General features: G+C 42.2%; 2 protein-coding genes and 1 long non-coding RNA gene across 6 annotated transcripts in view; 1 reads left to right on the top strand and 2 right to left on the bottom strand.

The window, feature by feature from the left end:
- Window positions 1–3,022, bottom strand: part of LOC109513917 (uncharacterized) — an 8,345-nt gene extending 5,323 nt beyond the window's left edge. The window contains exon 1 of the long non-coding RNA XR_002167895.1: window positions 2,916–3,022. This is a non-coding gene — a long non-coding RNA (uncharacterized LOC109513917). The remainder of the gene's footprint in view (window positions 1–2,915) is intronic.
- LOC109513916 (trans-1,2-dihydrobenzene-1,2-diol dehydrogenase-like) lies at window positions 230–4,708 on the top strand. The gene is made up of 7 exons (XM_019866644.1): window positions 230–447; window positions 1,916–2,027; window positions 2,102–2,265; window positions 2,962–3,214; window positions 3,285–3,409; window positions 3,584–3,734; window positions 4,514–4,708. The coding sequence occupies exons 1-7, from the start codon at window positions 358–360 to the stop codon at window positions 4,609–4,611; spliced, it is 993 nt and encodes a 330-aa protein (XP_019722203.1). The 5' UTR covers window positions 230–357; the 3' UTR covers window positions 4,612–4,708.
- A 51-nt stretch (window positions 4,709–4,759) lies between these two features.
- On the bottom strand, window positions 4,760–21,285 carry pkma (pyruvate kinase M1/2a). Of its 4 annotated transcripts, none has more exons than XM_019866637.1 (11): window positions 21,162–21,285; window positions 15,418–15,602; window positions 14,765–14,856; window positions 12,696–12,827; window positions 12,416–12,602; window positions 11,806–12,076; window positions 11,470–11,620; window positions 11,172–11,324; window positions 9,072–9,238; window positions 6,957–7,138; window positions 4,760–5,813 (listed from the first exon to the last, which is right to left on the bottom strand). In XM_019866637.1, exons 2-11 carry the CDS (start codon window positions 15,572–15,574, stop codon window positions 5,707–5,709), a joined length of 1,599 nt encoding a protein of 532 aa, XP_019722196.1. In that variant the 5' UTR covers window positions 15,575–15,602; window positions 21,162–21,285; the 3' UTR covers window positions 4,760–5,706. The 4 variants fall into 4 exon arrangements, with proteins under 4 accessions (XP_019722196.1, XP_019722195.1, XP_019722194.1 ...); XM_019866636.1 differs by lacking the exons at window positions 9,072–9,238; window positions 21,162–21,285 and adding exons at window positions 7,860–8,026; window positions 20,355–20,509; XM_019866635.1 differs by lacking the exon at window positions 21,162–21,285 and adding an exon at window positions 20,355–20,507.
- Between the last annotated feature and the right edge of the window lie 2,056 nt (window positions 21,286–23,341).

Here is a 23,341-nt window from a genome sequence, read left to right as displayed (position 1 = left end):
GGGGGGGTAAATGTAGAAACCCGTTCACCTTTTAACGTATAGTGCGTGTGTGCTTGACTTCCCCATGTGAGTGCACTGTCAATCATCCTACAAAATGCACAAACTGCATTCGGAGTACCAGTGGAAAAAACCCAAAGAACACATGATGATGATGATAAAATGAATTTGAAATGTGACACTTCCTGACGTTTGCAATGAGAGAGCCAATTGCATCGAATGAAACAAGAGCACATTCAAGGGCGGCAGGAATTTCCTGTTGCGCCTGACTCGAGGACACACGCACACACACTCTCGCTCACAAGTCTGACTTTTTAACAGTCGTCGGCTGCCCTCCGATCCACTCACACACTCGCGAAAATGGCAACCAGGTGGGGAATCTGCAGCGCCGGGAAGATCAGTCACGACTTCATGGTGGCCCTAAAAACGCTGCCACCCGAGGACCACCAGGTATCAATCCAACCGTGAGATGCTCAGAAACATCAGCGGATGGGGCTAATTTATAGTTTCGTTATTAATTTAGTTTTTTTTTTAATCGTATGTTCTTGTATGACTCTTTTTTTTTGCTCCATGTACAGCACTTTGCAGACAACGGTGGTTGTTTTAAAGTGGTCTAAAAATACAGTTGAGCTGAGTGAGAGTTGACAATACTAAGTGGGAGTTTAGACTATTGTCCGTGTGCTTCATTTGCTTCATCTGAAGCAAAAAAAAAAAAACTTTTTAAGAGGGGTTTAAAAAACCCTTCATCATTGAAATAAATGCAAAAACACTACCCGATATAATCCGATTTTTTTGGGGGGGGGGGGTGAAAGAAAGTATTTGATATTTGGTGCTCAACAAATGTGTTGGGCTAGTCATAAAAACGAGATGATAGCATCGTGAAGTGCTTCCAGGCGGACTCTGTCAGTCTGAGTGAGTTCTTGGCCACTTAAATCAATTGCGGCAATGTAAATTGTGGAGATGCGCTGAACGACGAGACGAGTGCTAGTCCTGCCTCTTTGACTCTCCACACAAAACTGCTCACATTGCAAGCATGAAGCTACTGCCCTTTCATCTCTATTCCCAAGAAACGTCATTCTCCCACCCCTCCTTTAAGGGTGCAGGTTTCTGGTGAGTGTCTCGCCCTTATGGGTCAACACAAAGTCCCATGTTTTAAGTATTAATGCTGTAAATTAATAGTAATGTTTTTTTAACTATTTGTTGGGGGGGGGGTGAAAAATAAATGTAAAATTTATGGATGACAAGAGCAAATACAATATACCACTAAAACAATAAGCTTCTACATATTGGTGCATTTACGGAAACTATTGTTTTATGTCTCTGTAACGTATATCATCATTGGCATGCAACATGCATTGGATGCTCGTCAAATACATTTGTTAAGTTTTATACATGCACAATATATCAAATGTTACTGGAATTGAAATCAATCATATAAAACATAAATAAAAGAAAATTGAAAAACGATTCCGAATGATACTACAAAGTGTAGGACTGCACAGGCTGATGTTTGGACTGGATTGAAATCTAACTAATGGAGAATGCATGTCTTACTACATACAACATATGGAAGATGAAAGCGGTGCTAAGCAAAGTTCAATTATTTATTGTTCTAATTAGATTGGAAGACAGCCAGTTTATCTGCCTCACGGCAGAAAAGATTTAGGTTTGAAACTCTAGCCAGACGTGTTCCCAACCAATTGAGCTGAAGATCACCATTATTATCGTCTGAGTTTGCTTGTAAAGGTTGGTTTGGAGCAGTGTTTAATTATTATGATTATTATTTTTTATTTTGTAACTAGATAACATTTTACTATGAATGAAAACCCCAAAATCTGCTCGCGCCCCTTTTGAGAGTCCAATCCCCAACAGGAAATGGACGAATGGATTTGAAGTACATTTTGATTTTCATTGACAGGCTGTGGCTGTGGCTGCCCGCAGCTTAGAGGATGCCAAGAAGTTTGGAAAAACACATAACATCCCTCGAGCGTACGGCAGCTACGAAGAGCTGGCCAGAGATCCCAACATCGGTCAGTGCTCAGGCCCGCTCGATCTATCTTGTGGTTTGTCTGCACGCGCTCCTATGAGTTGTCTGTGTGTGCAGATGTGGTGTACATCGGCACCATTCAGACCAACCACCTGAGCTCCTGTTTGCTCTTTCTTAATGCCAAAAAACCTGTCCTGTGTGAGAAGTCCCTGGCCATGACACCCAAGGAGGTGAAGGAGATCCTGGCTTGTGCCAAGAAGAACAACGTCTTCCTCATGGAGGTAATTGAAGAGCAGGGTGACACAGCGAGACCACTAAAGTTAAACTTTTTTTAAATAAGGTCAACCATAATATGACTGAAATACCACAATGTCAAAACTGTCTGCGCATATAAACAGAACAGCAACATAGAAAAAAGGCAAGAAAGGGTTTTACAGGCAGTGTAAAAGAGGATAAGGAGTAATTATTTGAATTCCTTTGAGCAGGAGTCTAAAACTCAAACTGATTTTTGAGCAGCACAACTTTGTCTGTGCATTTATGGGCTGAGACTCTGAGACCCCTGCCCTAGAGGTTCATGTTAAGTATGAAGATCTGAGACGTCATGCGCAAAACGTGCATGATGTGACGTCGGCTACAAGCTAAGTTCAAGTTCAAGTCAACTTTCTTATCAAATGTGCTCCATGTGCAACATACAGCACAGATGAAATTGCTTTCCTCTTAACCACAGGAGAGAGAGGAGCCGCTGCGGGTGCCCGCGCTGCCATAAAAAAAAAAAAAAAAAAAAAACAGATAAAGTTTACCTGCTAAGTTTGAAAGCTTCTCACCCCAAGTCATCTGGGAGACGCTCAAGCTGCACAACGGCCCGAGATAAAATATTTAACTTTGGTCTTTCTTTCAGATGCTCACTGAGGTGAAGTTCCCCCCCCCCCACAAATCAAAAAGACTTCCCTTACCGTACTTGAATGAATCTTTTCCAGGCCATTTGGGCTCGATTTTTCCCAGCCTACCGAGAGCTCCGGAGGCTGCTCGCCCAGGGAGAGATCGGTGATGTGAGGATGGTCCGGTCGGAGTTTGGCCTGTCTGTGCTGCCTCTGCCGAGACTGGAGCTCAAGGAACTTGGCGGAGGAGCGCTGCTGGATATTGGCCTCTACCCGCTGCAGTTCACCTCAATGGTGTACGGTGGAGAGAGGCCAGTGAGCATCAAAACCGAAGGAGTCATTCTGCCTACTGGTAATGAAAAAAAAAACAAAAACATTCTAATTGTGCAACACATTTTTTCATATGTGAATGTTATTTCCAGGAGTGGATGAGACCTTGGTGGTCACGCTCAAGTATTCCAACAACCGGATGGCCGTGTTTACCAGCTCCTCGGGCCTGCAGCTCCACAACGATGCCATTGTGGTGGGCACCAAGGGGTTAATCCGGGTATGTTACAATGATTGTACTTGTGCCAACTTGCATGCAACCGCCTTCCTGTTCTCTATAAATGTCTCTCAGGTTACGCAAAGCCACACTTGTCACCACTCACAGAGACTGGTGTTAAGCATTCTTTTGTTTTTAAATACCTTGATTTTATTTCCGTGTGACTCTCTTGCTCAGTTCCCATCTCACATGTGGTGTCCCGAAGTCATGGTGGTAAATGGGAAGGAGACCAAGTACCCTCTCCCGGACCCTCACTTGCCCCTCAACTTTGTTCATAGCACGGGGTTGCGCTACGAGGCGGAGGAGGTCCGACAGTGTTTGCTCAAAGGTACTATATCGCAGATGACAAAGCAAGGGTTGTGAGTGAGTTCTGTACATGAGCCTTACATGTAATTTATGGGAATAGCTCAAAAAGATAGTTTTTAGTAGAGTGTTAAGTAAATATGTACACATTTTGAGAGGATTTTTTTTTTTTTGTTGTTATCCCAAAAATGTGGACCTGGTAGCATTTCAAGGAATATAAATTTTAACGTGGGGCATTTCAAGCAAACTCAGCTGACCAACTCCTGCTGATGAAATGCATGTTTATCGTAGTCAGAAGACTTTGCCAAAATTAAAATCAGATCAGGAAACGGCCAACTACGAGTCCACTCCATGTGGCAAGACTACAAGACTCGAGGTGTTGGTTAAAGTTATCCTGTGTATTAAAACAGAACACAAATGAAACCAAAACACAGACCATTATTGAGTAATCTATTCTCAGGAAGCATTGTGCAATGTGAACAATGCCTTGCCCAGAAGAATAACTGAAAAAAAGTGCTTAACACAGAAGTTACGCAGCAACATTATTCGACTAAGTTTTTAGATTTAAAAAAAAAAAAAATATATATATATATATATATATATATATATATAGAGAGAGAGAGAGAGAGAGAGAGAGAATACTTTTTTTTTTTAAATTCAAATAAGAACAAAATAACCCCCCCAACAAATACCAGAACTCATTCCTCCCTTTACAACCTTATCTGCCTGAGTATCAGTAACACAGCAGCTTGTTGGTTGATGACTGCCCATCAAAACAAACGTGCCATCTTTTCTCCACTGCAGGAATGAAGGAGTGTCCCATTATGTCTCATGCGGACTCTCTGCTGCTGGCTGAACTCAAAGAGGACATTCTGAAACAAGTTGGAGTGGTGTATGACTGAATTTTCTTTTTTGGAAAGCTTTATTTTTGGGGTGAAAATCTTGCTTTCAAAATGAAGTTTACCCTTTTAAAGACCTTTTTTTCCTTGGATGATTTGGGGGAAAAAAAATGAGAGAGTCTTATGAAAATAAAGTACTTACAAAAAAATTGTTTTGGTACTTGCCTTTTTATTGATGAAATCCTGTCTGGTGACAACAACCAGCAACATATGACCTCTTCACACTCACATCGCTCAGTGTAACAATGAAAAGCTTGCCAGGCAACGACAACTTGGAGCAAAAAAAAACCAAACAAACAAAAGTTCCTCACTTTTGTTACCCATCATCCACTGAGGCCAACATCGCAACCCGCTTCAAAGTGCCATTTTAATTCTTTTTTTAAGTGAGACTTTAAGTGCCAATTTAGACATATGATCAACTAGATGCGAGAGACTCCATGACACATCTAACTTAAATACAGTAACCAGTTCCGACAGCAGACATCCATACTCTCAAGAGTTAGATAAAATACAACTGAAATTCCCAAACCCAAACACCATAATAGTCAAGTACAATAGACTGTAACACATTGAAGAGTAAGCTTAGGCGTGCTACACACAGTGAAAGCATAAAAGACGCTTCTTCCACACACTGACACGATGATCTGTATTGGGTGGCGTGGCAGGACGCCATTTTGTTCGCTTATTCGGCCAGAAACGTTTCTTTAAGAAGAGGGTGCTCATGTTCATGCGGCGCCACCCAAACAAGTGTGGCGACGCGCAAGCATGAGGATCTGCCAATAGGTTGGGAGGATATCGTTTAATACAAGCATCTCGAGTGAATAAATACAGCAGCTTCTGTTTGAGGCGTGTCTATCTGATTGGCTCTCTGAAGACTGGTTTCTTGGAGGGAAATATCTCATGAAAGGAATGGACACAGGAAGTGAAAATTGCAAAACTACCACTGACGCCCACACGGAATGGTTGTCGTGAGGTTTTGGTCTCCGATTACTGTTGTTTGATTGCCTATAATGTTTCGTAGTTCACGCAGCAGCTGTTGGAAAGAATGGTGGAGTGTTAACAACAGAACAGGCAGAGATGGAGTGAATGGACCCTTGTTCAGGCAACCAGAACGACACGCATGGTGTTGGTGAAACCAGAGCCTGGACGCCAGCCGGTCAGGACGATGACGACATCACCCTCCTTGAAGAAGCCTCTCACCTTGCCTGGATTTTACACACAAGCACATGCAACACAATGAGCCAACCCAGCTGTGAGGAAACATCCAGAATATATCTTTGTGACGTGGGGCTGCATGGCTTATCGCTATCCAAAGGCGCCACTTGCTGTGACATTTGAGTACTGCATGTGAACAACTGAATTCACAACACAGCTTTTTTGGGTAATCTTGAGTAGGGTTCTGGAAACTTTCCATGGGAATTAACAAATCATGGTTCGTAGTAAAAGACACACGGAGATCATTTAAATATTGTTGTGGAAAATACTTTTTAGCCTCATCCTGACGAAAACGACGAGATTTCATATACTGTAAACATATTATGCAGCAAGGAACTCCACTGCACATGCACATTTCCTGGTTTTGGACCAGCAAGACAGAGCTGCAAGCCAGCCGTCACCAAAGTCATAAAAATACAGCATATACAACAAACACAAGAGTGTTTTGCAACAACGGTGAAGCATCTTGAGACTGTCATATGGACTAATAGATGAAGCTTGGGTAATAATTTTTGCAAGAAAAAAAAAAAAGGATAGCTGAGACTGGCTGTGAAATGTGATGGCAGAACCCCACATGCTGCGAGAGGCTTGTACAGTTCAGTCCAACGCCTGTTGTAATGGAAAAGCAAAGGGGCGGAGTGGGGTGGGACTGTTTGGGGCAAATGAAAAAGCAACAATGCTCCATGACAACTGTTTTTTTCCCTTCAAGTTATTCCCATGACTTGCCTCTTTTTCTTCAGATATCTAGCGCCACCACAAAATTGTGCAGCCCTAGGCACCCATGAATTTCATGACACCAACTGATGGGGCAATCAATTCAGGCTGCTTCAGAAATTAATTCAAAACTACAGCTGGTCCTTGACTTATGACCGACTTTCGTCCCTACGGCACTGACATAACCTGAATTTGTAAATTGAAACGCACCATAGTCTAACACTAACCTCCACTAAAGCAGTAATAAAGTCATAATTGCTGTAAATATTTTCATTCAAAACAGTTCGAGGCTACTGTGCTAGTTTATACTGACAATGTGAATGGTATCTCAGAGCTTCAGGCTCCACTATGTTCCACTCTTGCATAGCTAGCATATGAAATGCATCTCAAGGATAACCAAAATGAAAGCAAAGCTTTACCCATATCCATGGCAAAGTTGACACGCATGTCGACATCCTCGGCCCAGACATCATGGGCGGGAGTGGTGTAGAGGACCGGAAAGATGCCACGGTACAGGTGAGCTTGGCGAGCAGTCTGGGCGTTACGGGTTACGGCCAGGATGGGGGCGCGAGGCCTGTACCTGGAGATAAGGTGGGCAGACCTGCAAAACAAAAAAAACAATAAAATATACTGCAGGTCAGCATATTTAAAAAATTAGGAATATTGTTAAATTGTAAGTATAAAAAAATGCCACTTTTCCATTGTACAGCACTGGCTCAGTTCTACATGCCTCAGTTTTCCACTTTAAAATAATATCGTATGAAAGCTTGAAACCAGGAAAAACAAGTTTCACTGAACGCTTCAGACAATGGTGGCCTGCATTAACTTCTTGGTCGGGAGAAACACATTTTATCCAAGAGGAGACTGTGGGTAGCAAAGTGGAAACTGTGGAGTCTCATTCTTTTTTTGGGGGGCGGGGGGGGGGGGGTAAATAAAATACTGAGCTAAAAAGGCACAGAAACATGGTAAGTTTAATTTTGTAATTACTAGCCTGATTATGCTTATTTGTTACGATTTATTACAATGAGCGACCAGCAGTGTTTTACACGCCTCATACGGCATCGACCAGGGACTTTCGTCAATACTGATTTGCGCCATGTTGATTGGTGAACGAATTGCAGTGGAAAAGCAGCATTTTAGAACACAAGGAGTGCGTTAAATCACAAATATCCAAACGTGAACTTGCTGTCCTCTCTCACCTACATCACGGTGCAATCAAAAACACACATTCATTCTCACACACGCGCGCACACACACTATATGGACAACTAGTTCATATAGTGTACTTACCAGAGATGACAAGGAGCAGCCCCATGTCTTACCTCCCAGTCTTGGTGAGAACAATAATTGCACTAGCGCAGCACTTGAAAGACGACTCCACGGCTCCGACAGCCGCCACCTCGGACGGATCTCTTGTCAGGTGGGAGTGTCGCCTCAGCTCCTCAAACAGCTTCCTGTGGAAAGTGGCTGCTTCTGCCTCGCGGGCGATCTAAGCCAGCCCCGGGGGGAACCAATTGAGGAAGGAGTGGGGGTTACTTACTATCACAGACACACATCATTCACACATCTGGGAAGGGCTTGAAATCAACCCATCAAATCTTCCTGGTTGATATATCAGCTTACGTGTGTTTAAATAGACCTTTGCATAAGGTTTGCAAAAAGAAATATCTATTTATATAAGTGGCAAGGTACTTCCAGGTGGCAGAATGCAAAAAAACTTGTTTGAGGTTGCAGTGCCAGATAGTTCCCAAAAGGCTACGTTCTTTTTTTCCCCTGCCAAAGTTCCTTAAAAAACTAGATCTTAGCCTGTGGGTGAAGGGTGAATGTCAAATAGTTGTAAAAGCAAAACTGCCTAGTGGCATAATATCCACTTCTAAAGGAACAGACGGTTGTTGTTTGTTTCTTTGATGAATTTAGCAAAACATAACGGCTAGCTTGCCAACCAACATGGCTACTTTAGTCAGTGCTAATGAAAGCTAGCATCTGCCCAGTTCGGAAAACAAATAAGTACAATTAAGGTTCAGGCCCAGCTAACAAACAGTGTCATTATAAAAAAAAATATATATATGTATGTCTTGCATTGGTGTCCATCATCACTGCAAGTTTTGTTTGAATAAATGCATTATCAATTTCACTTTTCAAAGACCACATCTGTACCATTAAGTGAAACAACAGGAAAGAATGTTCATGTTAATTTTGTCGAAAATTTCCCCTCCAATTTAGGTTACCTCACAAAACATCCTTCATCCATTCAAACTTGAGTGGGAGAGAAGATGACTACAATGATCACTCAAGCCATTTACCTTGGTCACTTTTATACATTTTATGTTTTCTTTACCATCTGGGCTTCTGCTACCTGGAAGTACACGTGACATCATGTTGAAAAGGTCAACTAATATGAAAAAAAAACAACCAGAAGATTTGTGAATGTGATTGCCAGCCTGTCCCAAAGTTTCCACCAGTTCCTGTCTGGCCCTAACCCTTCCTCTCATCGCCGACACGAGTGCCGCAACCGACGAGGACAATTGCCCTACCTTCCGGAGCCCGTGAGCACAATGATGGCTGAGGCCAAACTCTTAAAGGAGGCCTCGACGGCGCCAATGGCGATGGCCTCGGCGGGGTCTTTGCAGTGCGGCGTGGATCGACGTAGGTCCTCAAACACCTGACGGTGAAACATTGCTGCCTCGGCTTCGCGAGCAATCTGGCAAGCGAGCGAGGGCAGGATGCAACGAGCAAGGAGCAAACCACCACCACACACAGGTAAGACAATGAAGATAGATGAATTTAAATAATAATAATAATAATAATAATAATAAAGGGAATGTGTGTGCAGTGGGCGGGAGAGAGAGAGAGAAGGAAGAGAGACAGTAGACAATTACTAACAAAAATATTCCACCTTTGCTTGATTCATTATAAGGGGCTCTAGAAACCTATGGCGCTAAAGCAACAGTACATGCTCACGCAAGCAGTAAGTAGTGTGATTCAGATTATCAAAAAGGCAGAGAAAGACAGCCGCCTAAAAGGTGGGGCAGGTTGAAAGCTTGATAATTCTTAAAACCACATGTCCATGCAGTTATGGAGGATACAGTATATCGGGATTGGAGATGAATAAAAGGACCGTTTTTTGGTGGGGCTCTATCATTCAAGGAGAATAGAAACTGCTGCATCACTCAACATTTGAAATGAAGTGATGGATGGTGACAGTAAATAATTACATTTGCTACAATTTGAAGCACTGTATTTTACAACGGTAAGCTGCAAACAGTGCAAGTTAAAAAGGCACAAGCAATTTGCTTCTGTCCAAGATGTGTCTTCCATCCATCTATTTTCCAGAATGCCTGTCCTCATTTGGATGGCAGGAGAGCTGGAGCCTATCCCAGTTGACTTTGGCTTCACAAAACCTGCACAAGCCAACACCCAATTGTAGGGCAGATAGTAATAAACAAGCATTCAAAATCTCACTGAAATAATGAATAATTTAGAGCCTTCAATGAATTCAGTGAACTGCATGTTTTTGAAATGCGGCAGGACGCCGGAATACCCAGAGAAAACCCACGCAAACACAGCAACAACAACATGCAAACCCAGCACAGGGGCCAGAGCCAAACATTGGACCCAGAACCACAAAACTGTCAGGCAGCTGAGGTAACCAATAGTCAACTTTGCTGGCCTGTATGAATATTAATATAGTAGACTGTATTAATGATGTAAATCACACACATGCTAGCAGAATTTTAGTCTCTGTTAGAGGAATCTACGAACAGAATGACATCATGTTTAAAGTTCCATTTAATTTGGGCCTGTCTAGACGGGTTTTGTATTTAGTGCCCCCAAATGTCTGTGCACAAGGGTGTCGGCCCGAGCGCTCTTTGAAGTCCACAGGGAGTCAGTCGCCTTACAGCTTGGGAGTACAGTAAACAGTTTAGGAACGAAGTGTTTTAGAACATCAAAACACGGTTTGGGAACTGGTAATAAGTGTCGCGGCCCAGGCGAACATTTGTCATCTGTGAAGTCTGCAACTTGCTTATTCATGGGAGACCAGACATAAAGGTGTAAGAGTATCTGTGGTTCAACCACCGAGGGGCCGGACTGGGAGCGTGGTATGCAAATATCAGGGGCATTGGGTTTTTTTTGTATTTTGCATATGTAAGCAATAAAAGACCGAGGAGGAGCACGAGGAACTTTGTGTGTGTGGACCAACTGTCGTCGTTCGCTCTGGGAAATCGTACTCCCGTCAGCTGCATCAACAATCTTCCCTGAGTCGAGTTCTTTTGTTTAAACTTGTCCGGGTATAACTCCGACAGTCTCTCATTATTATCTGGAAATACGTGACAATCCCTAAAGAAATTGAAGTTAATATAATTCCATGAGGCAAAGGATAGAATTTGAGAAATGAAAGCTGAAAGCCTACACTTGATTTCAAATCCACTGTGGTCGAATTATGAATACCGGAGGACAGACCTAGGTGTATGATGCTGCATTCACTAACATGTTTTAGCTGTCCCTATTACTGACCTTCATTTTAGATGAAAAAAGGACAATCATGCGAGACAAGATTTCAATTAGTAAGAGGGGTTAATTGTTATAGAGGAGTTAACTGTGTTGGTTCAAGTCTTCCTTTGATGTGAACTGACCATGTGTTGCGTGCGCACAGCCTCCAGAGGGTAGTCTCCCTTGGCAGTCTCGCCGCTCAGCATGATGCAGTCGGCCCCGTCCAGCACAGCGTTGGCGACGTCGCTGCCCTCGGCGCGCGTGGGTCGCGGCTTCTTGATCATGCTCTCCAGCATCTGAAGACAAATCATTTGACAGGTTTAATTATTTAAAAAAAACAAAAAAAACCCAACCCTCCTACTGTAATAACATATAACAGAGCACACATGGACGCACAAGAAATGTTACAGCACTGACTGAAGAGGCATTCAAACATCTGACCTGAGTGGCACAGGTGATTGGCTTGCCGGCTCTGTTGCATCGGCCAATCATCATCTTTTGGGCTAGGAAGACTTTTTCGGTGGGGATCTCAATACCAAGGTCACCACGGGCAACCATGATGCCATCACTGGCCTCCATGATCTCATCGAACCTGAAGACGACACATAATGGCAATTAGACAAAAACGTCAGAAGATGGCGTAGTTTGCTTTTCGGGTGTAGTGTCACTACAAGGCCACCAGGGCGCAACATGTTCACATCACTGGATGTTCAGGATGACAACTCGCTAATCAGATATTTGAACAACACAACCATGCCTTAACTTGATGGCACACACCTGCGCACGCCCTCGTGGTTCTCCAGCTTGCTGATGATCTTGATGTTCTTGCCTTTCTCGCCCAGCACAGCTCTGACTGCGTGGACGTCGGCGGCCTTGCGGATGAAGGAGGCGAACACCATGTCCACGCCCTGCTCCACGCCAAACGTCAAGTCCTGGACGTCCTTGTCAGAGACGGCGGGCAGATCCACGGCGGCGCCAGGCAGGTTGACGCCTTTCTTGCTGCCCAGGGTGCCACCGTTCTCAATCTCACACATGAGGAAATCAGGGCCTGGGACAAAGGCGAGTTCATTCAATAGGACGAAATTCTCCAAAGAGTTGTGATAAGATCTGCATCTAATTGGTGTCCGTAGTTGGTTACTTTCCAATGTGACATGGCTATAACTACAGTTCTGTCAAAGGTATACTGACAATCAAAGTTACTTATTCTGGTTTTTAATATACTGAGATTGATCTGATGACAAATCTATATTGTAAGCCAAATGTATATTCCATATATCTGGTCTATTGTTTAAACCCCGTGTCAGTACTTTTCCATTAACATACATTTTCACATTGCGTCCGTTGAATGTATTTATTTATTTATTTTTTAAATGTGAACAAATCTTACCAATCTCCTTGACCTGCAGAGATATGAGCCCATCGTCAATGTAGATATTGCTGCCGGGTTCTACTACTTTGGTGATGTTCTTGTAGTCGAGCCACAGGATCTCTTCGCTGCATTTCTCCTGGTAGCTGTCATCCAAGGTGATCTTGATCGTTTTGCCCTTCTTCAGCTCTACCTCAGCCGTGCCGCTCTGTTAAAACCACACAGAAGTCCTCAGTGCCACTGGTGTGTTTTTCAAGTTGAGTTGCCAACCAACATGGCCGTTCGGCATCACTGTACTCACTCCCTGGATGAGGCCAGTTCTGATCTCTGGCCCTTTGGTGTCCAGGGCGATTCCGATTGGCCGGTATTGGATGCTACCTGGCTCAAAGCTCTCACATGCCTCACGCACATTCTTGATGGTCTCAGCATGGTACTATGGAAAAAAGTTCCGATGTGAACTAATCATCAAAGGCAGACATGTTTTTTTTTAACATAGTTGTAAAACTCACAAACTGCGGCAATCAAAATACATGCTGCATGAGTAATGACTGCCACAGTGCGGTCATTGACCTTTTTCCACCACACCCTTCTTAACGTGCAGTACAACTACGAACAGTCTGTTGATGCTGTGGTAAATGAGGTTAGAAAAAAAAAAACGTCTTAATTCCAGTTTATAAAACAACTGTCAGGTTGATCTTGGCGATTACTCCTGTTAATTCTCCAGTGGCACCAACCCCTTGTAATGTCAGGAGAATAATTGAGGAAGATGTTCCACCAGCAGACCATTAATCGTCTCATGTTTAATTCAGAAATACTGAGGCAAAGGCAGCTAACTCTAGAGCAACTTGTTAATAAAACGAAGAGAACAGGGTTAGAACAGAAATCGGTCTGTGTGTCTCTCAGAATCTGTCTTCACAGTGCAACAAATGAACAATTGTGCCACAAACCTGTTGTAGTTGAGGCTGAAACAAAAAAGCTAACCCAACCCTTCAAATGTGAACGCTCTAAGGGCCCACCCAACATTCGGGAAACATTTTCAATGAAATGAAGAGAAGGTTGAGTACACAGGAAACAGTTTTATGCACTCATTAACCGTGCATATTTACATTTGCATGGCACTTAAGAATGTTCAAACACCTTAAAACATTGTTGTACATTGTCAATTGACAAGAGTTGAACCTTGAAACAAACTCATTCAATTTTCTTTATTTCCTATGAAAGAGGCAAATTGCGTTCAAGCAGTCCCCATGTTTGTTCATTTAGTTGTGCCTATGCACATACAGCAGCTGGCCTCCGCCCTTAGACCACGTGGGGAAGCACAGCTTTCACAAATACTGTAACTTAAAAGGCAAGGAATTACACTGGCTGCCTTACACACACACACACACACACGCACGCACGCACAGAAATGCAGTGCGACACAATTTAATTTAACCTACAGATGATTGAAAAATGGTCCGGATTTTTCACAATTTCTAATTTAAATGCTGGCGTGGAGGTTTATTTTAAAAGAAAAAAAAAAAAAAGGTTGTGTTTAAGCCTGTCCTCTTCCAGTCAACCATTTTGGAAACAACACCACTGTAGGATGCCCATCAGGAACAGGGAGCTGTGATTGAATGTCCTGCTAAACATGTTCAGAAGGTTGTAAAATTTGTAGGGGGAAGATGCAAGAGGCTCCACTTGCACAGGTATCAAACTCCGATTCGGACCGCACGTAATTCAAATGATCAGGATCGAAAGCGTTATTTCTCAAAATAAGTCATGGAAGTGTTTAAAAAAAAATCATGAAAGGGCAAAGCTTTGCAAAGGTTTGTGCTAGGTCGGTTCACAGACAATTCAGATGCGCACGAAGCTCTTTTTGAAGCTTAGTTGCAGTTTCTTACGTGTCACAAAAGGTACTACCGGTACATCATTTTTTTTTTTTTTTTTAAACAACAGCTCTTCACATACATATTCAAACTACAAAAATGACTGACTGTGAGTAAGTGATTTGCTTCATTGTAACAAATACTAATCTGTATGTTTGCCCTTACTTTCACCTTGAACAGTCGGTGTCTGGCTGCATCATATCCACCTGAATATGATTATATTATGAAGTTGATAATCTGTCTTGCCTGATTGTCTTTAAAGTTACCATATTGTCGTTCATCATAAATACATGCCGGTTTATGAGGAGCCATTGTATCCACAGATGTGCAATGTTTGCCAAGCTGCAAAAAGCAAAGATTGCAAAAAAAAAGGAAAGGAACACACCTGTGATAAGGACTGAAATGATTTGTACAGGTTGAACGTGATGGCCTTTCAGTGGCAGTTGGCCTCACCCTCGCTAGGTTCAAACATGCCAAACAGGGAAGTGATAAAACTGCCCACCTCATGTGTGCCGTGTGAGAAGTTCAAGCGTGCGATGTTCATTCCGGACTTAATCATCTCCTTGAGCATGTCCACAGAACGAGAGGCTGGCCCTGAAGAAAAAGGAAAAAAAAAATGTTAAAAATGTTTTATTAAAATAGAATAGCGTGTCCACAGAGCGATTTAAGTAATTTTGCTGATGATGCCAGTGTATTCTCAAACTTGTGGTGAAGCTGGTATGTTGCATCAGGCATTTACAGTTCCCCTAAAAAGTGTCATTTTATTCTTGACCGCCAGATGGTAGCATACAAGGTACTTGAAGACAGTAAAGTTGAAAGCTGAAGAATTCGCATCAGAAAGTCATCTGCAAGGCCTAATTTCACAATTTCATGAAATGCTCTGAGAATGCGCGAGATTGTTCACATTTCTGTAAACACAGTTATTACTTAATATGGCAATAGTTTGGAATGCATTATTATTTTTAAATTACTGTACTGAAAAGTGAACCTAAAAAAAAAGAATGGATGTATACAGGGATAACAACATGGCATTACAGTCTTCCCTTCTTGCAGGAGAATTTTCTAATTTTGTTGATTTTACACAACATATTGTCCAACAACTTCACCGTCACAATCGATAGAACCACTATGTAGCTAGACAGTACATAGACACACCGATAGTGCAGATGATGCCAGTGTTGCGAGCTGTGGTGGGCTTCGAGTCGATGTCCAGCAGACACATGTGTTCCAGGAAGGTGTCGGCCATGGCGGCGTTGAGCTGCTGCGTCTGGATGAAGGCAGAGCCCATGTCGACAATCTTTGGCTGAGGCATGGCAATTATCTTGGAGTCTGGACAGGTCCTGAGGGACAAAAGTAAGACACGGGTTCAATTAGATTTCTTTTTTGTCCTTTTTTTTTTTTTTTGCTTGGAGCCATTGGTATACTTGGCTGGACACTTAAGCCGTTCTTGCAATATGAGTTTATAATAAATGGCAATAGCATAGTGTGCCATGAGCATCAAATCTGGGTTAAAGTCAGATATCTGTAATTCACCCACGAGGTTCGACAACTTACAGTCTCTAGAGTTCAGAAATGTGTGCTGTTGAGAAATTAGACAATGTTGAAATATAACAGGTACTGATAATACTGACAATAATAACAGAAACTGATAATAATAACAAAAAAAAAAACTGGTGAGCAAAAAACAATAAAAATGAAGGAGGACATTCACCTATCAGCAAGGAAATTGGGAAATCAGGTTCAAGCTTTTGTGAGGAAAAGTGTCAAGACTTCTAGCCCGAAAAGACTGAATTGTGCCATTCAAACAAACGTGGCATAATCAAATGAATAGTTTTCTTTGTACTCGCTAAGCCAACCAGTGTAATTAACCCAGAGCTTTGTTTCACTTTCACTTCCATTGAACAAGTCAGGTTACATTTAGTGTTGTCACAGCACCAAAATTCAGACTTAAATACTACACACGTAGAAAGTAACTCAAGACTGTTACTGAAACGATACCAAGGGAAAATAAATAAATAACGTCATTGGTAAAAGCAGTGGTATCATAGAGTAGATGGGAAAACACAGATCTTCAAATTATTTGTAGTTGTACAAATAGAAAATAATATGTGGTAGTAGAGCTGGAAAATCAATCAAAATGGAACCGCGATTTTGATTTTGGCTTCTCACAGTTATAAAAACATTGAAATTAAAAAAAAAAAAAGATTACCGATAATGTGTCGAACACCTGAGCGTGATTTAAATTTTTGTGTTGACACAGTCACTGTCACTATCAAATGATTCCATCAATTAATCAGACAACATTTTATTTTGCATTTAAGGGCATCACAAAACAATTTGTCTGCAATTACTGTTCATTCACCAATTTTTGTTGTGCATTTGGTACTGTTTGGTGATTAAAAAAACAAAACAAAACAAAAAAAAAAAACCCTCACAAGAGGGAGATTGTACTCACCAACCTTTTGAAATTGATTTAGTTTCTGGTCCAGTCATTGTTGTCCTAAATAAGAGTAGAATGTTTGCAAAAGCCTTATTTTGATTACACACAAAAGGTAACCTGCTTTCATAAAGGAATACAGAAATCAATGAAATATTCTTGTTCAGAAGCTGAAAATAGACGATTCAGACAATTTTAAGCCTTGCATTATTATATTAGTAACATGTCATTTTTGTTACATATATATCTTTTGTTTTTAAATGGTGAGTGTGGTATCTAGCAGCACTTTTTTTTTTTTACTACCGCTAAACCGTGCAGCGCTAGTTTCATTATTTTGAAAAAGAAAATGGAATCATTTTGCATAGGCTCTTTCCCCCCCCCAAAAAAACCCAAATACTTTAGAAAGAGTGCACTTTCGACATCCACTGTAGACCAGACTGCGCATGTACAGTACACTCTGTTCTCCCCTCGCCACCCCACTGGGTTGCTAATGGCAACAATTCATTTGGACCCATTGACAAGACTCAGTTCACCATGCTTTTCCCATTCAGATTATTCAAGCTTTTAATTCAGGCATCTGCCTGTAACAAAGGTGTTCTGAAAACAACAATAAAAAAACCCAGAAATATGTGCAGGGTAAATTGCATCCTCGCTTCTCTTTAACACCAACTCTGGTTGCATAACCTCACAAAACAATGGCACATGACTCCCTTGTTGCCATCTAATTAAAATGGTCATGATGGGGGTTCCAGCCCTCAACCGTCTGCCTCCATTGTGCCTGCTGAGTGATGATGTAACATTGGAGTGAATGGAGCATAGCAGTTGGTGGCTGAGGAGAGCTGTACGTGCTCGCAGTCACATTCTGCTGTACCGCAGCAATACGTAGCGACGCAAGGTGAAGGCAGCAGAGTGGGCTGAGTCACAGGGAGCCTCCGCGACAACCATTTTTGTGTGCTTTGTCTTTTTATGAACACTGACAAGCTTTCGACCAACAGGTCTGCATTTTGAGTGGCACAACACATTATTGTCATTCACAGCATTCAAACCACGAACACATCCAGCGCAACTTGTGAGAACAAGTTGCAGCCTGAACCTCTAATAGTTGAATGAATGCCACTTAAAAGAAACACAACATTCACTGCACAGGTTCCTGGATGATACTACATCCAGTGCTACATATGCTCACAAACATACCGTGCTCAAATTGACCATTGGGTGCATACTGTCAGATCAATTAGCTTCACAGCGGCGTGGCACCTGTTACGCTGTTTTGGAGTTTGTGGTGGCGATTAAACGTAAAGTGGGGGGGAGTATTAATTTTGTGCAGTGGCATTTTTTTTTTATTCAGTAAATCCTGCTTGCTGTTCTCATGGGGAAAACCAAACGGTTACACGAATGACAGCATTAGCCCTCCATGGAAGACATGGATCTCACGTCTGTTTCTAACAATGTCAGCTGAGTATCCTTCACTGGTAGTTTGGAGTCACCCTGACACAGATGCAAAGCTAATTTAAGAGCTGGCTACTAATAATCCCCTCCAATCCCTTCCTGACTGGCTCCAGCTTGTGACATTTTGTTTTAAACGCTCTTGGTCAAATGACCGCCTATCTTTCCAGATACATGCTTTATCACTTTTTTGATAACTGCCCAAGTACAATCATGGCCAGGAGTACTGCAATCAGGACAGCGTGACATTTCCGACGGTGACACAACATATCCAAGATGGCTTGTATCATCCATGCCACCAACCTGTTCCATGCACTACATACCCCCAGTAGATGTTCCTGGTCCTCTTGTGGAGAATGAGGCATGACACTGCCACGGATCTCCAGAGGAACCCCAATTTGTTGGAGCGTGCACCACATTGCAATGGCTGACTACACCCTGTAGTAGCAGGCCCTGCGCAACTGCCAGCCGAAGCACTCGTCCACGGTGACAACACTTTCAGGAGCTCAAGAGTAATAAATCCTTCCGGTGATGATGAGGATAAAGAACAAAGAGAGCGCCAGCATTGACCGGGCCATCGCCATGACGTGACATTACGGCCGTACATGAGGCAGCCACCGCGAAAGCGCAGTCACTAAAATGTCACTGCCGGCCTTGAACATACAACACCCGCGGCCTAAAAACAGGCTAGGTCTAATAATAACATACAGCATGCAGGCAGTGTTCGCAAAGCTGATATGCAGGACGCAGGACTACTCACTCGTTTGGGATATGTTTCTATGGATTGGGAGATTGTGTGGCAATTACTTATAAATGACTTTATTATTCTAATGAAGCTAAGTGCACAACTTGGTTACATTTGCCTGTGGTGGCTCTGCACAAGTGCCATTCATTTGTGCCGACGCAAACTAGTAAACACATTCTGAGTTTCAGAGTCTCCAGAAGGCCACAAAAAAGTCACAATTACAGTTTTGAGTATTTACATGAAAATGGTTATCGCTTCCGTGATACCCAGCTTTTGCATTTTCCGGTTCTGCATATGTGCGCCAGGTTAAGGACACAGCAGGGCACCGAATGCAGTCTCACGTGGTTCTGTTTGTGCAAATCCAGTTAGTCTGCACTGGTAAAGGAGGAGGCTTGGTGAGTTGTAGTGGGAAGGAACTGCAAATGAACAGATGTTAACTGTGCACCACACAACACAGTTCATGGCCAAGGAAGCCAAGAAACCAGAAAGTGCAGTTTTGTTGCATTACCTCCAGTTTTATTGGATTACCTGCGGGTCAGGTTGGAAGGAACATTTGAAGATTGTCAAACTAATTACATGTTCACAATTTAAACAATTTGCAGAAAGGGTCAGGCATGAACTTTGATGCCTTTGTCACACTAATTCAGACAGATAAAGGCGAAAATCCAGAACCTAGCTAATTCTAGTGTAATTACTGAACGCACATGCTCAACTTAAAAATGTAATTAGTTACAAAAAGGTTTGTTTGAAAGCAGCTTTCCTCCAAAGTAATTAGCCATTCAGCAGAATGTTCTTCTTTCTGCCAAAGATCAGATGAGTGAAACCAAGCACATTCTTTCTGACATTCGATTAATAATTAAAAAAATACATATTCCTTCTACAAACTTTAAAGATTTGTGTAACACACTGTCCATTCAAAGTCAACCCATCAAAATCACCAGACTCACTTGAAATGCATTGTGTTTTTCTGACATTTTATACATATCTCTCTGAATGAATCCTGTAGTTGTCGTTTTTATAAAGCGAGTATGACTAAGTGCCTCAATTGTTTAAGAGCCAAAACACCATAAACATTGCAACCACCTATCCCCCGGAGTTGTGGCACCACTCTAAACCATTGAGTTTCTACTATTATTTCTAACACATCAGGTTTTTGAGAAAGAATTCTGCCTGCTGCTGAACCTAACCTTCAATTCATAAGAGTTAACAAATGCCGTATATATTACTATATTATTATAATACAATCCAGTCAAATGTTGACACACGCGACTGTTACTGAGTGACGTGTCTAAGGAACAGAGCAGCAGGCTATCATATTTTAAAATCGTTATTAAATGTTGTCAAATTAATTATACACAAAATGTTAACGTTTTACTCCTGCAAATTACCCACATAGGTAAGGGATCCCTTGAACATACTGCTATTAATTGCGACATAAAAGCTACTGTATTTAAAAGATCTTACACGGGAGATGTGTGCTCTTGAACACATGCGCAGTCTTCAACACATGCACAGTCATCAATAGACTGACCGTCCTTGGAAGCCATTTCTAAGCAAACGACGAGTTGTATTACTGAACAATACAATGAGAGCAACTTTAGCCAGCAGTTATCAGGATAATAGTGGGCGAGAGAAAGTGACTACGGCGTAGTCGATGCGTCAAAAGTCACGATTGCATCACTGCGTCATCCTGTCTCGCGTCTTTACCACTGTGAGCAAACCGACCAATCGGAGGCCGACGAGACCTCAAGGCCGCGCCCACAACGGGAAGTATCTGGAAGCAAGTCGCCAAAAAGGAACTTCTGCATATATCGCGGCCGATTACCATTTATTCTGACGTGAATTTTATCAACAACTGATGTACATTGATTCAGACTAAAAGTAGAAAAATATTTTCCAAGATATGCAGACCTTACTGCGTATCCGCCCACCAACAGATTTATAATGACAACGTTGTCAGGAGACGACATAGCACGGCGCGCACCAATGTCAGACTCTCAAGATGGCTGTAAAGTTCAACACGTACGTCCACTTTCAACGCAAATTGCAAAATGCGTGTTATTTGTTAAGATGACATTAGAAGACATATTTAGACATCCAGACAATATGTTTGACACATTTAGACACGCCAGCAAACATGTGATGATGAGCAAAAATGCAACCGCATTTTAGGAGTTACAGAATGTGTAGGAAAAAGTAACATTGTCGATAACACAAACTTGAATTCAGTCAAATGACGTAACAAACGATCGTGAGATTAGTTGAACCCACCTTCTCTCGCAGTAGGACGCTCGAATTGATGTATCAGGCAGCGCAGCAGCTCAAGGTGATCTCTCCGCTCCTCACTCCGCGGAACTACTTTATCGTGATGCTATGATGTATCCCTCCGAGGCAGAAATCACGCTCGCATTTAAAGATAAACACCGACTTGGAATAGATTCAATCATATTAACGCTATGTATTACACTCGTGCAATTGAGAACACTCTGATATTTCCGGGTTTTTTTTTTCAATTGAACGCCAGGAAAACAAGGGTTAGCCCGCGCTAGCGGAAGGATACAATGGATATAGAGCTGAGATGGGGACGTGTGGTGCAGTCAGCCAATCAGACCGCGGGAATTCCTCAGCAGCTCGTCGGCGTCACCATGTGACGCATGATGGCGAGTCGGAGCAAGTTTCCTCAAAATCTGCAGCGTGACTTCCTTACAGTTGATTTATGGTTGTGTATCTATTGTAGTTGTTTTTCACGATAGTACTGACTGTTATATTTTCAGGACGACGCATCGCCTTGAGCGTTGTAGTTTGTCAATACACGCTGTTTGAAGAGGTAAATATTCCAGCTGTGTAACATTTAGCAGACGACAAAAAACCCCGACATTGTTTCACGCGATTTACATGACGTGTAGATTCAAATGTAACCTTTGTGGAGCAGACTACATGGGGCTTTGTGGTCTGGTACCAAGATTGAGGTATATGGCTTCATCTAGCGTTCGATAAATAGTATTGCACTATGGCGCCCATCGGTCACAACATAATGCAGGACCGGACCGGACTGTACTCTCGTTTATTTCCACTGCTTTCTAACGCCTTCAATGTTTCAAGTCATTGATGCCAAGAGAAGCTCATATTTTTACAAACCCAACTCTAGTTAAGTTGGCACGTTGTCTTAAACATAAATAAAGACAGAATACAATGATTTGCTAATCATTTTCAAACGATAATTGAACATTATCTCCCCTACACATATATTATTTGTGCAATCAGGCCTTGCATGCAAAAAGCCACAACACTAAATTACACTAGATGATTTTGAATGTTTCACTTTCTTCTTCAAATTGAGCAGTTGACAAGCGTAATCCTTTCAGCCTGTGGCCAGACTCCAATAGACACGATCTGAGATAACCAGGGCAAAGACAGATTAGCCCGATAGCCTTATCACTATTGTCTCCAATATATACCCAATGACAGTGCAACCTTTATTATCATTTCAATGTCATCAGGGGAATTTTTGTTTGGAAAAAAAAACTGGCCTTCCAAGTACCAACGGATGCATTTTATGAAACTACAGATAAGAAATACGATAAGTCGATAACTGATCTTTATTAAACATGAAACCTGAGAGTTGGTCAAAGCCAGGAAGCCGTGCCCATTTCATCCGATCAGCCAATCACAACCAATGAGAAGTGCAACATCATTCAAAGGCAGGCTTGCATTTGATAAACCGGTCAGTCTCAATCCAGTTTGTATGTTGCCTTTCCTCATTAGGGTGTGCTGGTGCCGATCCTCGCTGCTTCGGGTGAGGGGCAGCGTGCTACTGGGTAGTCACCGGCCATGGGTCTTCCTTCCCACGTTTTTCTGTTCCCGTGGCTGCTAGAGATTTTGCTGTAACGACAACAAACTGTGAGTCTTCCCCCTTGTGATATTTGCGAATTACGAATCAAAACGACAACAACGTTTGAGTTTCCCTGTCTGGCTTTCTGTAAATTAAGGAACATTAGTTAATTTGGGCCCAAAACCATTTCCCTCCCTTCAAATGTTTTCTGTCTGGACTTTAAAGTTAACTGCGCTGTATCTGAACTTTGAAATAAATTGCTCTGTATATGTCTGTGAAGTTAACCGCTTGGTTACTCACTCTCTTGTCACTGGAGCTGTCATAGCTGGTATTAAAAGGGTTTTCCAACAATTATGGTGATTTGGTGTACAGTATTGCACTTGGAGTGATGTGAGATGAGGTTCATGATTGGTGAGGCACCCTCTCCTCTGGAGTTGGATATAAAAATAGGAACCATAAGAGACAACTAGCGATTTGTCAGTTTGGGCCTTCATTGAAACCGATGTTGCAAATCAGGTTGAAGAGAATTTTGGATTGTTTTCAAAGCTTTTTATGATGCTTCAATCAATTCCACACCACTCAACAATGCGACAGCAAGAAAAAGAATATTTGATATGAG

The sequence above is a fragment of the Hippocampus comes genome, unplaced genomic scaffold, assembly GCF_001891065.2.
Source record: "Hippocampus comes isolate QL1 unplaced genomic scaffold, H_comes_QL1_v1.1 scaffold82, whole genome shotgun sequence".
In the NCBI taxonomy this organism is placed as follows: Eukaryota; Metazoa; Chordata; class Actinopteri; order Syngnathiformes; family Syngnathidae; genus Hippocampus; species Hippocampus comes.
The sequence above is the reverse complement of the archived record's forward strand: the minus strand, read 5'-3'. Positions and strand labels throughout refer to the sequence as shown.